Genomic DNA, 16,492 nt, shown 5'->3' on the forward strand with positions numbered 1-16,492 from the left:
GCCGGGAGGAAGAGGAAGTGAGGTCAGACTCCACAGCTCTGCTCTCCTGAGCAGACGCCTCAGCAGAAACGCCATGCCCTGCTCCCTGGCAGACACACGTGATGAAGGTCCGACCCAGGATGGACATAGGCTAGAATCTTCCCGGTAAGCGCACCTTGGGGTGCTACACACAGATGATTAGAAATGGGCTAAATTAATATGTGAGAATTAGCCTAGAAGAGAATGGGCCAAGCAGTGTTTAAAAGAATACAGTGTCCCTGTAATTATTTCGGGGCATAAGCCGGGCAGGCGGCTGGGGTTTTGGGGACGCAGCCCCGCCGCCCTTATTACAACAGATTGAGTGCTGGGATTAAAGGCGTGCTCAACCACCGCCCGGCTCACCACCCAGCTTCTAATTTGCTCTTATAACTTAAATTAACCCGTTTATATTAATCTACATTCTATCAAGCAGTGTTACTCTCTCTTCCATCTTCACCTCCTGTTTCCTCTCCATGCCTCTGGCATCTCCTGCATGTGTGCCTAGATTCTTCCTCCTCTTCCTGTCTCTCCCCAGGAATCCCACCTATACCAACTGCCTAGCTATTGGACATTCAGCCTTTCATTACACCAATCACAGCAATACACCTACACACAGTGTAGAAATATCCTACAACAAATGCTTGCCAGATCTCAGCATTTGGGAGGTAGGAGAATCAGAAATTCAAGGTTAGCCTCAATTACATAGTGAGTTTGAGGCCAACCTGGGTACCTCCCACCTTCCCCAAATATAAAGCAGTTATGAGGAATCCAAACAGCTCTAAACATTGTGACTTCAGTGCCTCTGTCATGATCCAACTTTCTTTTTTAAAGATTTATTATGTATACAACATTCCTTCCATGTGTGCCTGCAGGCCAAGAGGGCACGAGATCTCATTACAGATGGTTGTGAGCCACCATGTGGTTGCTGGGAATTGAACTCAGGACCTCTGGAAGAGCAGCCAGTGCTCTTAACCACTGAGCCATCTCTCCAGCCCATGATCCAACTTTTTCAGCATCAGAAAATGTCAATCACCCAGCCAATTGCTCACAGGGATGCAGGGAATTTAACTTGGCTCTTCTGGCACACTTTGAACGCAATGAAAATTGGGTGAGTTAGGCTCTATGGCTGGAACCTGTAGTTCCAGATACTCAGGAGGCTGAGGCAGGAGGATGTTTTCAGGCCAGAAGTTCAGTCTTGGCAACACAGTGGAGACCGTGGCTCAAAATAATTCATAAAATAGCTAGGAGGTGGCTCAAGACTTTAATCCCAGCACACAGGGAGCAGGAAGCAGAAACAGGACAAGGTCTGTGAGTTCAAGGCCAGCCTGGTCTACTGAGTTCCAGGACAGCCAAGGCTACACAGAGAAACCCTGTTTCGAAAGGAAAAAAAAATAGAAAAAGAAAAAAAAAGAGGCTAAATGAATGTAAAGAAGAGGAACGGGGCAGAAGTTTCGGAGATCTGTAAGTAGGGTTTATGTTGGGGTGAGGTGGGTTCAATTACACACCAAGATGAGTTCTGCTGGTAAAACCTCCCCAAACAACTAGCCAATTATTCTCTACCTTGATCTGCGCTTTACCAATGACCTAGAACTTGTCAGACACTCCCTTAACCACGCCCCCAGGCCAAGAACAGCTGTGTCACTTGCGACTAGGTCCCTGGACCTGAGGAAGAAGGGCGCAGGCCCGAGCCGGGCGTTGGCTGCTGGCCGAACACACGGAGCGGGGACTGGACGACGCGCAGGAGGAGGAGCTTGCCGCCAGCTCGCTGTCATGTCGCGCCAGGCAAAGGATGACTTCCTGCGGCACTACACCGTCTCAGACCCCAGGACCCACCCCAAAGGCTACACGGAGTACAAAGTAACCGCGCAGGTGAGGTGGGACTCAGCGGGAGACCTCGCCCTTTTAAGCAGCCCAGACCCGTGTGGTGCCTTAAAGGCAAAGAGCTGTAGGGAGGTCGCAGTTTGGCCTGCAAAAATGGGTTTCCCCTTTAAGAGCAGCCTGAGGCAGGAGACGTAAGGTTCCTCACCACCTGGGGCGGGGCTGAGGTCACTTTTAAAGCCCGTGGACGTGTACCCCTAGCCCGGCCGGGCTGGCGTCCCCGCCCTACTTCTAAAGCTATCTAGACGGGGTCCTTCCCTAATCGCTTGGAGTAACTTTTGGTTATTAGCTCTGTTAGATACATAAAAGCGCCCCCCCCCACACACACCTTTTCTTTTCTTTTTTTCGTTTTCTTTCTTTCTTTCTTTCTTTCTTTCTTTCTTTCTTTTTTTTTTTTGAGACAGAGTCTCTCTACACAGCCCTGGCTGTCCTGGAACTCACTATGTAGAATAGGGTGGCGTCGAAGACACAGAGAGTGCTGGGATTAGAGGCTCAACCGCTATGCCCGACTATAAAAGCCCTTTCCAAGCGTTCTTTTTTTCATTAAAAAATATGTATTTGTGTGGTTTAAAAAAGCTCACGCAATCCAAAAGGACTGAAAAAGTCTCCATCTCCACGACTGTCTCAGGAAGTAAATAAAAGCAGAAGTTCGTGTTTGTAACTAAGACTTAAAATGAGCACATAGAGAGGGGCATGGTGGAAACTGTAAAAATAAATCATGAAAGAATGCCTTTAGAATTTTACCGGGCCTGTAACCATGGAGGCCTCCAGCGGGAGAAGCCGGTGTTCGCTTTCTTGTGCCTCCTTCCAGCTAGGCAACTGTTTTGATTAGTGCACTGGTCAGCTGTTAGGAGGCAAACACATAAAAGCTCCCAAGGCGATCTAAGTCAGAATCCTGGGTGTCTGGGGATTGTGCTTCTGCCCAAGAACTTTTTTTCCCCCATGCCAAAAAAAAAAAAAAAAAAACCAAAGTAATTGTCCCTAGGAAGATGGCTGGAGGGAGGAAGGATTCCAAAGCATTTATAACCCTTTCTCATGTCTTCCCTTAGCTTTTTAGACCTGGTCACAGTGCATTACACATGCATATATTTTTTTCCTTTTTTCAGTGCTAGGGATTGAACCATGATGCCAGACAAATGTACCATGCGTACCCCTCTCAACTTACCGTGTAGCTGAAGATGATCTGGGCCACACTCTGTGCTGGGATCCTGTGTGCCACCACGCCCTGTTCCTCCTTGTCTTTTGAAGATTTATTTACTTAAATATTTTTCTTTCTTTCTTTTCAAGACAGGATTTCTCTGTGTAACAGTCCTGGCTGTCCTGGAACCCACTTTGTAGACCAGGCCTGCCTCTGCTTCCCGAGTGCTGGGATTAAAAAGCAGATAACATCTGGCTTATTTACTTAAATTTTTAAAAATCTTTTAGTTTTTTTAGTTATATTTTACATATATGGGTGTTTTAGCTGCGTGTATATTTGTGCCCTGTGCATGCAGTGCCTGAGGAGGACAGAGAGGGTAGTGGATCGCTGTGGATTGGAATTACAGGCCATTGTGTACCTCCCCCCATGTTGGTGCTGGGAATAAAACTTAGGCCCTTTGGAGAAGCAGCCAGTGCTCCTAACCTCTGAGCCATCTCTCCAGCTCCAGATTTATTTATTTACCTTTATTTTCTATGTATTAGTGTTTTGCCTGCATGTATGTATGTGCACCAATACATGTCTGGTGAGCTCAAAGTTTCGAAAAGGTATGGACTCTCCTGGAGTTGGAGTTAGAAATGACTTTGATCTGCCATGTGAGTGCTGGGAACCAAACCCAGACCCTCTGCTGGAGCAGCAAATGCATTTAACTGCTGGATCATCTCGCCTGCCCCTTTTCTTTTTTTTCTTAATTGATGCGTATGTTTGTTGAATGCATATCACAACTCTGTGTGGTTGGCTGTGGAGGTCAGAAGGCGCATCAGATCCCGTGGGTGCTCTTCTGGGCACTAAACTCTGGTCCTTGCAAGATCAGGATGTGCTCGTACCTACTGAGCCATCGCTCCAGTCCCCATCCTTAGCCTTTAAATAGGCATCTTAATCATGTCTGACTTGCTGAGGTCTAGAAAACAGAAAGTATGTTTTGAAAACTTATCGATTCCAAACTGTACATTTGCTGTACAACTTCCAGAAACATAACAGTGCACACCAAGTGTTCCTTCTGTCTCAGGCCAATTCGCTCTGCCAGAGTGCCCAGCCTAGTGTTGACTGCTTCTGTCTTCATGGGTATGTGACCTCGGGGCTGCTCCCTGAACAAAGAACTGGACCCCAGGACAGACTCTTGTTTCTTTAGAGAAGTGGGGGAGCTCTTTGTTTTCTGAATACCAGGACTTGGCCCTAGGAAGGAACTGGAATGGAAGCAGAGAGCTACAGCAGGCTGTCTTGGACTGCCAGCCCCCGAATCATGACACAGAAACTTATCATTAATTACAAAAGCTTGGCCTATAGTTTAGGCTTGTTTCTAACTAGCTCTTAAGACTTAAATTAACCCATTTAGTCGGACGGTGGTGGCACATGCCTTTAATCCCAGTATTCAGGAGGCAGAAGCAGGTGGATCTCTGTGAGTTTGAGGCCAGTCTGGGCTATAGAACAAGTTCCAGGACAGCTAGGGCTGTTATACAGAGAAATCCTGTCTCGAAAAAACAAAAACAAAAAATTTAACCCATTTATATTAATCTACAAGCAGCTGTCACATAGCTCGTGACTTTTACCTCTCCTCTTGCTTGTCCTGGTTCCTCTGCATCCACTTTCTTCTTTCCAGAGCTCTTTCTGTTCGGAAGTCCCACCTATAACTCCTGCCTCGTATTGGCTGGTTAGCTTTTTATTTTTTTTTTTAATTTATTTATTTATTTTGGTTTTTCGAGACAGGGTTTCTCTGTGGTTTTGGAGCCTGTCCTGGAACTAGCTCTTGTAGACCAGGCTGGTCTCAAACTCACAAAGATCCGCCTGCCTCTGCCTCCCAAGTGCTGGGATTAAAGGCGTGCGCCACCACTGCCCGGCTTGGTTAGCTTTTTATTAAACTAATCACAGTGACACATCCGTAGACAGTGACACATCTGTTCACAGTGTAATCAAATATCTCGCTATAGAGAGCCAGGCCTGGTGGCACATGACTTACTCCCAAGCGTTCAAGAGGCAGAAACAGGCAAATCTCCGTGAGTTTGAAGACAACCAAATCTACATAGCAAGTTCAAGGCCTGCCAGAGTTACATAGGGAGACTTTGCCCCCCTTCCAAAAAAGACCAACTTAAAAAAACATAAAGTTGGTGGGTGATGGTGGTAGCGAATGCCTTTAAGTCCAGCACTTGGGAGGCAGAGGCAAGTGGATCTCTGAGTTCTAGCCTGGTTGGCAGACTTAGTTCTAAGACACCCACGGGTACATAGAGAAACCCTGACTCAAAAAAAAGAAAAAGAAAAACATAAAGTATGGGGCTATCTAAACAGATGTTGTTTTGTTGTTTTTGGTTTGGTTTTTGTTTTTTTCGAGACAGGGTTTCTCTGTGTAACAGTTCTGGCTGTCCTAGAACTGGTTTTGTAGACCAGGATGGTCTCGAACTCACATAGATCCATATGCCTCTGCCTCCCAAGTGCTGGGATTAAAGATGTGCACCACCATAGCCCAGCTCCTAGACAGACATCTAGTATCCTCACATTTCCCAGATGAAGATACAGGTGTATAACAGAAATTTTTCTCAAGAAGCTGAGCATGTAACTCAATAGAAGAGTGCTAACCTAGGTCTCAAGAAATCCTGAGTTCAATCCTTAGTACCAAAAATAAATAATAAAATATCTGAATCTAGTAGTGTAGACCTATAATCCTGGCACCTAGGAAGCAGTGGTAAAAGTGTTAGGAATATAAGGCCATCCTCTGCTACACAGCCAATGTGAGGCCAGCCTGGGCTACAGGAGACCCTATGTCCAGAAACCAAAAAGAAAACTTACTCAAACCTTAAATCTGGCTGGGCGGTGGTGGCGCACGCCTTTAATCCCAGCACTCGGGAGGCAGAGGCAGGCAGATCTCTGTGAGTTCGAGGCCAGCCTGGTCTACAAGAGCTAGTTCCAGGACAGGAACCAAAAAGCTACAGAGAAACCCTGTCTCGAAAATCAAAAAAAAAACACCTTAAATCCAGGATCTCCAGGATTCTTTTATTCCAACCCTTCAAGGGATACTCGGAGGTCTCAGGGCTCCCACAACTTGGGGGGTAACGCAGGACTGGGTGTCAGGCTCCAGTCTCACCTGGCTCTCGCCTTTCTTTTTTCAGTTCATCTCAAAGAAGGACCCAGAAGACATCAAAGAGGTAAGGCTCCTGGGTATACAGATCCAGCATCACACAGGGACAGTTGGTAAATTCAAGGACCTGCCTTCTTCCCTGGCCTGTGCTGGAGAGGGTGTGTGCTGTCCTTCTCAGCCCCTAGGACACACTGGGCATGGGAAGGTCACTTTCCATCCATGCTGGCCCAGGTCAAGTCTCACATACCTTACAGGTTGTAGTCTGGAAGCGATACAGTGACTTCCGTAAGCTGCATGGGGACTTGGCCTATACTCACCGCAACCTCTTCCGGCGGCTAGAAGAGTTTCCGGCTTTCCCCCGTGCTCAGGTGTTTGGTGAGTATTGTATCTGAACCCCTGACCCCAGTATGCAGGTAGATTTAGGCAAAGGGGACCTGGACTGGTGGAGGCTGGTGAGTGTGGTCCGCTACCCTGAACAGACTTTTGGAAAACTGGATGGGCTTACTGAGATATGGGGAAACTGAGGTCAGAGCAACCTCCCGCTTTTATGTGTTGGGTTGTTAATAATTTCCATGAAGATGAGGCTCAGCGAGGTAGAGGGCTTTTGTCTGAGCCTTAGCCCGTTTTCTGTGCAGTAACAATACCACAGACTGGATGCCTTAGTTATACAGAATGGAGGCTTATTTTGATTTATGGCTCTGGTCCAAGGTTCAGAGGCCACATCTGCTGATGGCTCTGTGGCTGGCACAGCCTCAGGGTGTATCACATGGAGAGAGTCAGGGGAGAACACGAGTGCCAGAACCAAGCTAGTTTTTATAGCAAAGAACCAGGAGTTCTTTAACCCATTAATCACCAGAGTTCTCAGACTCATGTGGGTGCTCCTATGCAATGAAGTGAAGAGTTATTGGCAGGTCATGCCAGGCCGAGGAGACCATCATGAGGACTGAGGTGGTGCAGGCCGTGCTCCCACCACACTGACTGTGGGAGTTAGATTTCTCGGGCTGTAGCTTTTGGGTTTTTGTTGTTGTTTTCTTTTGGTTTTTGGTTGTTTGTTTGTTTGTTTGGTTGGTTGGTTTTTTTGAGACAGGATTTCTCTCTGTAGCCCTGGCTGTCATAGAACTCCTACTGGGATCAAAGGCCCCACCGCACCCAGCTTTTTTTTTTCCTGCTTTTTTGAAGCAAGTTCTCAAATGTTGTCCAGGCTAGCCTTGACCTTCTGATGGTCCTCTCATCTCAGCCTCCCAAGTACAGGGTTGACAGGTGTGTGGTCAGTATGCCCAGCAGTGAAACAGCCTTTTGCTTTGTAACCTTAGGCAAGTTGCCTCCCTTCTCTGAACTTTTCTTTTCTCCTGATTACATCTAAGCCTCCTCAAATGATCTATTTTTGTTTGTTTTTTTGCTTGTTTTTGTTTTTGTTTTTCAAAGACTGGGTTTCTCTGTAGCTCTGGAGCCTGTCCTGGCACTTGCTCTGTAGACCAGGCTGGTCTCGAACTCACAGAGATTCACCTGTCTCTGCCTCCCAAGTGCTGGGATTAAAGGTGTGCGCCACCACTACCTGGCTCAAAAGGCCTTTCTTGCCAGGCATAATAGCACATGCCTTTAATCCCAGCACACAGAAGGCAGCAGTAGGTAGATCTCTGAGTTTGAGGTCTGCATAGCAAGTTCCAGGCTAGCCAGAAGCCAGAGCTATTTAATGAGACATTGTCTTTAAAAACAGACAAACTTGCATGCCTTGCCTCCTTGTCTGTGGTATGATACCCTTGAGAACAGGGAACTTGTTTCTCTTGCTAACCTGAAGCCAGCAGGAAGCAGGTGCTCATTACACATCTGGAGAAAGGGTGAACAAGGAGGGTGATGCCTGCAGGAGGAGCAAGAGATTAGTGGGAGAATGGGAAGTCCAGCAGGCTGCTTAGTACTTCTCAGGCAGAGCCAGGACATTGGGCTTCTCCCCAGAAGCCCCATGGTCACTGCTGCTCTCTTGTCCGGTATCTGCAGGGCGGTTTGAAGCCTCCGTGATTGAAGAGAGGCGCAAGGGTGCAGAGGACCTGCTGCGCTTCACAGTACCCATCCCAGCACTCAACAACAGCCCCCAGCTCAAGGAGTTTTTCCGGGTAAATCCATCTGCTCTCCCCACTTCCCTAGCACCTGCCTGTTCCGCTTCCCTCCCTGGATGCACCCCTGACTCTTCACCCCTGCTGGACTTTGTCTCCTGCAGGGTGGGGAGGTAACGCGGCCCTCTGAGGTGTCCAGGGACCTGCGCATCCTGCCACCCCCTCTCATCCCCACACCACCTCCTGATGAGCCCCGGCTCCTCCAGCCACTGCCTACAGAAAGGAGGGGCCAGGAGGAGCTGGATGTACCAGGTATACATCAGGTCCTCCCCATGAGGGAGAAGTATAGGGTGGGCAGTTCTACCACTCTCCTGGGGACACCTCTGGACAGGTCATTTTTCTTTTTGAATTGTGGTTTGCTAATCTGTCAAATACACCCAAACCTAATAGTGGCCTTGTCTGTATGTACCCTTGGTTGCTACAAGGATTACTCAAGACAGGGATTCTGTTTTGAGAGCTGAGAAGCAGTAGGTGCAGGCATTAATGTTCCCCTGGTTTCTCCTCAGTGGATCCCCTGCCGTCTAGTCCTGCCCAGGAGGCCTTGGATCTTCTCTTCAGCTGTGGCAGCACTGAGGAAGCATCCAGCTCCCCAGCCCGAGGTCCCCTCTCTGACGCCGAACTTGCCCTTTTTGACCCTTACTCCAAAGAGGGTAAGGAGCAGGTGTTGGGTGTGAGAAGCTAAGGGGCAGGAAGGGAGTACATGCCATCTCTGTAAGCCCCTTGGCATGGCTGCCCTGAAGCCAGGTGGCAGCCTCCATGTCCATGAAAAATATTGAGCAGCTGTGGAGAAAAGAGCTAAGCCCTCCTCTCTGAGCAGAACCTGGGTAGCACAGCATCATAGTGTCCTTGCTCATGGGCCTGCTGCGGCTAGCCGTGGTAGCACACGCCCTGAATCCCAGCATGCGAGAGACAGAAGCAGAGGCAGGAGGATCTCTATGAATTCGAAGCTGGCACGGTCCACATCACAGTTCAGGTCAGTGAGGGCTACATAGTCTCAACAAGCAAACTAAACACACAGAAAATGGAACCTTGCCCCAGTAAGGTCCTGAAAGGCAGTAGGCACTAGAATTCCCATGGTGACCTGGGGACCATCAGAGTCAGGGTACTGAGCTCCTACTCCAAATCCTAGCAAAGAGACACTGAAGTTTTCCTTACCCTGAAACTAACCCACTTCATGCTGTGACCACAGCGGGGTGTTAGGACGCGGCTCCGCTGATAGAGTGCTTGGCTGGCGTGCATGGAATCCTGGACTCAATGTCTAGTGCACTTTACAGGTCTCTGTGTAGCCCAGGCTGTCCTGGGACTCACTCTGTAGACCAGGCTGGCCTGGAGCTCACTCTGTAGACCAGGCTGTCCTGGGACTCACTCTGTAGACCAGGCTGGCCTGGAGCTCACTCTGTAGACCAGGCTGTCCTGGGACTCACTCTGTAGACCAGGCTGTCCTGGAGCTCACTCTGTAGCCCAGGCTGGCCTGGGACTCACTCTGTAGCCCTGGCTGTCCTGGAACTCACTCTGTAGACAGGCTGGCCTGGAACTCACTCTGTAGACCAGGCTGTCCTGGGACTCACTCTGTAGACCAGGCTGGCCTGGAGCTCACTCTGTAGACCAGGCTGGCCTGGGACTCACTCTGTAGCCTTGGCTGTCCTGGAACTCACTCTGTAGACCAGGCTGGCCTGGAACTCACTCTGTAGACCAGGCTGGCCTGGAGCTCACTCTGTAGACCAGGCTGGCCTGGGGCTCACTCTGTAGACCAGGCTGGCCTGGAGCTCACTCTGTAGCCCTGGCTGTCCTGGAACTCACTCTGTAGACCAGGCTGGCCTGGAACTCACTCTGTAGACCTGGCTGTCCTGGAACTCACTCTGTAGACCAGGCTGGCTTCAAATTCAGAGATCCATCTGCCTATGCCTCCTGAGTGCTGGGATCAAAGGCGCCACCACCGCCCAGCTTTTATTTCAAACAAGGGCCTTTAAAATGGCTCTGTGGATAAAGATACGAGCCAACAAGCCTAACGACTTGGACTCATGTGGTGAAAGGACAGAACAGATTCCAATAAGTTGCCCTCCAACCTACACACACACACACACACACACACACACACACACACACATAAGTGTAATACTTTCTTTAAACATTTTTTTTTTACATTTATTTATTTATTTTTATGTATGTGAGTATTCTATTGACTTTATGCCAGAAGAGATCAGATCCCATTATAGGTGGTTGTGAGCCACCATGTGGTTGCTGGGAATTGAACTCAGGACCTCTGGAAGAGCAGCCAGTGCTCTTAACTGTTGAGTTATCTCTCCAGCACCATGTAATACTTTTTTTCAATGGAAAAGCTGGTTATGGTGGCACACACCTTTGATCCCAACATTCAGGGAGTTAAAGATAGGCAGATATGTGAACTCAAGATCAGCCTAGTCGCCTGGCGATGGTGGTGCACGCCTTTAATCCCAGCACTCGGGAGGCAGAGGAAGGTGGATCTCTGTGAGTTCGAGGCCAGTCTGGTCTACAAGAGCTAGTTCCAGGACAGGAACCAAAAAGCTACGGAGAAACCCTGTCTCGAAAAATCCAAAAAAAAAAAAAAAAAAGAAAAAAAGATCAGCCTAGTCTACATAGCAAATTATAGAAAAGCCAGGCCCACATAGTGAGACCTTGTCTTTAATAAAACAAACAAAAGAGGTGAAGTGGCACATAGCTGGATCCCAGCACTAGACAGGCAGAGGCAGAAAGACCAGAAGCTCAAGGCCATGGGTCAGTAAGTCTCAGGTTGAGAGCACTTGTCTCATGAGCCTGGCAACCTGAGTTCCATCCCCAGAATCCACTTAGGGTGAAAAAAAAAAAAACTCTCCCAAAACTTGTTCCCTGGCCTCTACATGGGTGCCACAGCACACTCATGCCTGCGCTTGCTCGTGTGTGCAACAGCAATGATAAACCAGCCTTTCCAAAAGCTCCTCAGCCAGACCAAGCAAACAGAATGCAACTGGTTTGCTCTACTCAAGTGAATTCTGTATTTCCAGGCTCTGGTCACCTCCAGTGGGGACAATTTGGTAAACTAATGAACAAAATAAGCTTGGGCTGGACCCTGGGAAAGGCCTGTCTGGCTTGAATCCTTCCTGTTTTATTATAGAGAGTACAGGCACCAGCCCCACCCACACCAGTGAGCTAGCAGCCATGGAGGTACAGTCCAAAAGGCTGGACCAGGAACCCTGGGAGCCAGGAGGACAGGAGAAGGGAGAGGCTGAAGATGGAGAACCTGCCCCAGCTTATCTGAGCCAGGCCACAGAGCTCATCACTCAAGCGCTGCGGAAAGAGAAGGCTGGCGCCTATGCCGCTGCACTCCAAGACTACCAAGACGGGGTGCACATCCTGCTCCAGGGCGTCTCGGGTGAGTATGGCGGTAAGGAAGACGGGGACTGTTGGGAAGATGGCACAGTGGGTAGAGTGCTTGTCGTGCCAGCATGAGGGACTGAATTAGAGTGCCCAGAACCCACACAGAGGCATGCGACAGATGTGTTCCTATGGCAAGGTGGCGGGCAAAGACAGAAACAGCGCTAGTGAGCCTAGCGTGTGCAGCAGAGAACAGACATGATGGAAGGAGACCTACATCTGAGGTTCACCACTGATCTCACACATATAAAGTATTTTAAGAAAACAAAGAAGGTCCAGGAGCCTTCATTTCTCACAGAGACCTTGGGCAGAATTTTCTTTCCCTTTTTTTAAAAAAAAAAATTTATTTATTTATTATGTATACAATATTCTGTCTGTGTGTATGCCTGCAGGCCAGAAGAGGGCACCAGACCCCATTACAGATGGTTGTGAGCCACCATGTGGTTGCTGGGAATTGAACTCAGGACCTTTGGAAGAGCAAGCAATGCTCTTAACCTCTGAGCCATCTCTCCAGCCCTTTTTTTTCCCTTTTTAACAGCCGCATAAAATGGGAAAGAGCCAGGGCAGGGGGAGGTACATTCTGAAGGGACTGGGCCTTCTGCTCTCTCAGGTGACCCATCCCCTGCCCGCCGGGAAGGTGTGAAGAAGAAAGCAGCTGAGTACCTGAGGCGGGCCGAGACCCTCCAAGCACACTTGCCTTGAGGGCACCCTTCCTGGGACGTCAACTCCAGCACTGCCAGCCTTCCCTTCTTTCCTTGGGACCCGGTCTTGTTTCCCTGCTCTTGTAACCCAGGGTCGGTATTAACTGGATCAAGTATGAGAAAAGCAAAGACTTCTCAGCTCTGACCTGCCTGCCTCCTTGGAATCAGACTTGAACTTCCGGTCCCGCCAGTCTCTGCTTTATGTGGCATCTGGGCCACAAATCTGTCAGTTCACCCACCTAGAGCCAGGGTCTGCAGCCTGCAGTCTGCGCCAGACCTGGCCCACTGCCTTTTTTTGTAAGGCCGTCAAGCTACGTTTTTTTGTTTTTGTTTTTTTGTTAATGGTTGGTTAGAAGGAAAAGGATTCTTTGACCAATTTATAAAATTTAAATGTGTGTGAATAAAAATGAGTCAGAACATAACCAGGCCCCTTTGCTTATACTGTCTATGGTTGAGTTTACATTGTACCAACTGAGTTGAGTAAATTGTGTCTAGAAAATCATGTCTGAGTGTTGTGGTCCACGCCTTTAATCCTGGTACTCAGAAGGTAAGGGCAGGCAGATCTCTACTGAGTTCAATCAAAGTCAGTCAGCACGGGCTACAAAGTGAGTCTCAAAACAAAACAACACGCTTAGTGAGGCTATCTCCAGGCAAACAATAAAGACTGACAGGCCCATGGCACTAGTTTGGGTGTTAAAGAGATAATGGAAACGCAAAGCAGGGTTACCTATTTCCGAGTGCCCCAAGTCCCAAAAGCTTAAGTTCACTGAATTGCAGATCTGAGGAGGTGTGGCCTCATCACTGGACTGGTGCATCCTGGGACGACTTAAGGAGGGGGGCGTGAATGCGAAGGCCAGGCGCGGTGGATTATGGGAGGCGTTACTGAAGCCCGCCGAAGCGGTAGAGTTCGTTCGCTGCCAGGCCCGGGAAACCTGGATGAGCGGGGACAGGCCAGCCCCTCTGTGCCCGGCGCGTGTTCCCTGAGCCCACGGCAGCATGCCGCGCCCCGCGTCCGCCGGCCCCGAGATGCTGAGCGTGCGTCGTCTCCCCACAGCCCTGCCATGTCTGGCTGCGAGCTGCCGAGGGGCCTGTGCCCGGACATGTGCCCGGCCTCCGAGCGCGTCCGACGCGAGCGCGAGCGCCGCCTACACCGGCTGGAGGTGGAGCCGGGAAGCCGTGGGGGCGCGCCCCGAGCCGACCCGCGGCGCGCCGTGAAGGAGTACTGCCGGCCGGCGGCAGGCAAACCCCGGCCCCCGCCCGGCCTGCTGCGGCCGCCCCCGGTGCTCCTGGCCACGGTGCACTACCTGGCCGCCGAGGTGGCCGGCCGCGCCGACGCGTCGTGCGCGGAGGTGGTGGGCTTCGTGGCCGACCGCCTGCGCGCTGTGCGGCTGGATCTGTCGCTGCAGGGCGTGGGCGACGCGGAAGCGGCGGCGGTGCTGGAGGCCGCGCTGGCCACGCTGCTGGCCGTGGTGGCGCGGCTGCGGCCGGAAGAGGCGCGCGGAGCCGCGGACCCGGTGCTGCTGCAGACGCAGGTCCAGGAGGGCTTCGGCTCTCTGCGGCGCTGCTACGCGAGGGGCGACGCCCCGCACCCCCGCCAGGCCACCTTCCAGGGCCTCTTTCTGCTCTACAATTTGGGTGAGTTGGGGATCCGAGGATTTGGGGGGGAGAAGAGTTCTAGCATCAGTGGCGAGGTGTAGCTTAGGACCGTGGCAGCTTGCATCACTCAGCAATAGCTCCTCCTTGGGAAAGTCAGGTCGGAAGAGCCCTCGAGTCCCGATTTGGGACATCCGACCTGTCAGTCCCAAATTGGGCTATTTTCTCCGTGATAGAGCTGAAGGGAGGTGGACTAGTAATGAGAGAGTTGGCCTAGAAAGCACTTTGAAAACATAAAAACTACTCAGTGGGCTGGCCCATGAATGGATCTGACAGAAGTTGCTAAAAGTCTTTTCTGTGGATGAATTATTTATTAAAAGAAAATCCGATGGGCCTGGTGGCAGGCGCCTTTAATCCCAACTCAGAGGCAGGCAGATTCTTTGATTTTATATGTGAATCCAGTATGTTTGGATCATACACACACAGTGACTTTTCTTTTAATATTTATTTATTATTTATATAATGTTCTGCCTGTGTGTATGCCTGCAGGCCAGGAAAGGGCACCAGACTTCATTACAGATGGTTGTGAGCCACCATGTGGTTGCTGGGAATTGAACTCAGGACCTTTGGAAGAGCAGGCAATGCTCTTAACCACTGAGCCACCTCTCCAGCCCCACACAGTGACTTTTTAAAGATTTATTTGTCATGCATAACAGTATGTATACAGTGTTATACAGGACCTCTGGAAGAACAGCCAATGCTCTTAACCACTGAACCATCTCTCCAATCCCCAGGATGGCTCTTAAACTCACTAATTTACAAAAGTGGCCCAGGGTACCAGTGGGCATGATTTCCTGGAAATGAAGAGAGTCATCTAAAAAAAAAAATGACCTTTCCAGATAGAGAAATGTAACAGCAGCACTCAAAACCCTTCTGATACTGCAGCCTAGACAGTGGAAACCAAGGCAGAAACCTTAGGCTTGGTCTAGCAGGGTCAGCCTGAGCTCTAGGACAGCCTCAAGTAAGCCTTTATTTTGGCCCTTGCACTGACTGGTTTTGTGTGTCAACTTGACACAGCTAGAGTCATCAGAGAGGAAGGAGCCTCAGTTGAGGAAATGCCTCCATGAGATCAGCTGTAAGGCATTTTCTCATTTAGTGATCAGTGCAGGAGGGCCCAGCTCATTGTGGGTGATGCCCTACCTAGACTGGAGGTCCTGGGTTCCATAAGAAAGCAGGCTGAGTGGCCAGGGGCCCACACCTTTAATTTCCACCACACGCGGGAGGCAGAGGTAGGTAGATCGCTGGGAGTATGAGGCTGGTCTGGTCTACAAAGAGAGTTTCAGGACAGCCAGGACTACACACAGAGAAGCCCTATCTTGAAAAACAGGGAATCTTCAGCTTCAAAATACTGGGGGAAGAAAAAAAAAAAAAAAACAAAAAAGAAAGCGGGCTGAGCAGGCCAGTAAGAGCATCGCTACATGGCCTCTGCATCCATCCGCTCCTGCCTGCAAGATCCTGCCCTGGTTTCCTTCAGTGATGAACAGCTATTTGGAAGTATAATCCAAATAAGCCCTCTCCTCCCCATCTTGTGATTGGTCATGGTGTTTTGTCTCAGTAATAGGAACCCTGAAGACAGCCTGTGTCCCCATCTGGAATGTAAAACATGCCCACTTCCCCTCTGTAAGGATTGCAGCTGAAAGAGGTCTCTTTGAGAGAAGGGTCAGGTGGCATCTCTGTTGGGAGAAGAGAGGAAGTAGGTTAACGTCTCCAGGAGACGTGACTGGAGTTGACAGGTGGGCAGAACCAAGATCTGGAAACGAGCTGGAGGGGGTGGGATGTGAGGTAGGCCTGATCTAGAAAATATTACGTCTTCTTGTTCCTTTCTGCTTCTTGCTCTCAGGCTCTGTGGAAGCCCTGCAGGAGGTTCTACAGCTGCCTGCCACCCTTCGTGCCTGCCGACCCCTTCAAACTGCCCTGGCTGTTGACGCTGCCTTCCGTGAAGGCAACCATGCCCGGCTGTTTCGCCTGCTTCGCACCTTGCCCTACCTACAGAGCTGCGCGGTGCAGGGACACATTGGCTATTGCCGCCGCAAAGCGCTGGCCCGCCTGTCCCGTGCCCTGAGCACTCCTAAAGGACAGACCTTGCCTTTGGACTTCATAGTACACCTTCTGGCCCTGGATGGACTCCACGAAGCAGAGGATCTGTGTCGGGCCCATGGACTGACCTTAGATAAGGACAGCGTTGTTTTCCTGAGGGGGCGCTACTCTGAGGAGGGACTCCCACCCCCTGGTACCTGCCACACATTAGTGGGAAGCAAGCTGCAGGGGTGCACCCTGGAGGAGGTGGTCATGGCAGAGGAAGACAGGGATGTGCAGAGATCTGGACCTCCAGCTTGAGAGGGTTGGATCTCCACCAAGGATTGGACCAGAGCACCTGGGGCTCTTCTTCATGATTCCCAAACAATAAAAGGATGGCGTTTTACATGAACTTTTTAGACTTTTTTTATTTGAGGGTTGAGAAGAGAGATAGAACATG

The 16,492-nt window shown here is 50.1% G+C and overlaps 2 protein-coding genes across 2 annotated transcripts; both read left to right on the forward strand.

Annotated features, from left to right (window-relative positions):
• The first annotated feature begins 1,675 nt into the window (after positions 1-1,675).
• On the forward strand, positions 1,676-12,806 carry Snx15 (sorting nexin 15). The gene is made up of 8 exons (XM_041661552.1): positions 1,676-1,887; positions 6,193-6,228; positions 6,416-6,536; positions 8,157-8,272; positions 8,377-8,524; positions 8,779-8,922; positions 11,403-11,660; positions 12,273-12,806. The coding sequence occupies exons 1-8, from the start codon at positions 1,789-1,791 to the stop codon at positions 12,362-12,364; spliced, it is 1,014 nt and encodes a 337-aa protein (XP_041517486.1). The 5' UTR covers positions 1,676-1,788; the 3' UTR covers positions 12,365-12,806.
• Positions 12,807-13,212: 406 nt separating this feature from the next.
• Positions 13,213-16,444, forward strand: Sac3d1 (SAC3 domain containing 1). Its single transcript, XM_041661551.1, has 2 exons — positions 13,213-13,998; positions 15,857-16,444. The coding sequence occupies exons 1-2, from the start codon at positions 13,233-13,235 to the stop codon at positions 16,351-16,353; spliced, it is 1,263 nt and encodes a 420-aa protein (XP_041517485.1). The 5' UTR covers positions 13,213-13,232; the 3' UTR covers positions 16,354-16,444.
• The last annotated feature ends 48 nt before the right edge of the window (positions 16,445-16,492 follow it).

This window comes from Microtus oregoni, unplaced genomic scaffold (assembly GCF_018167655.1).
Source record: "Microtus oregoni isolate MIOR12 unplaced genomic scaffold, Mior012 000012F_ref0000307, whole genome shotgun sequence".
Classification (NCBI taxonomy): Eukaryota; Metazoa; Chordata; class Mammalia; order Rodentia; family Cricetidae; genus Microtus; species Microtus oregoni.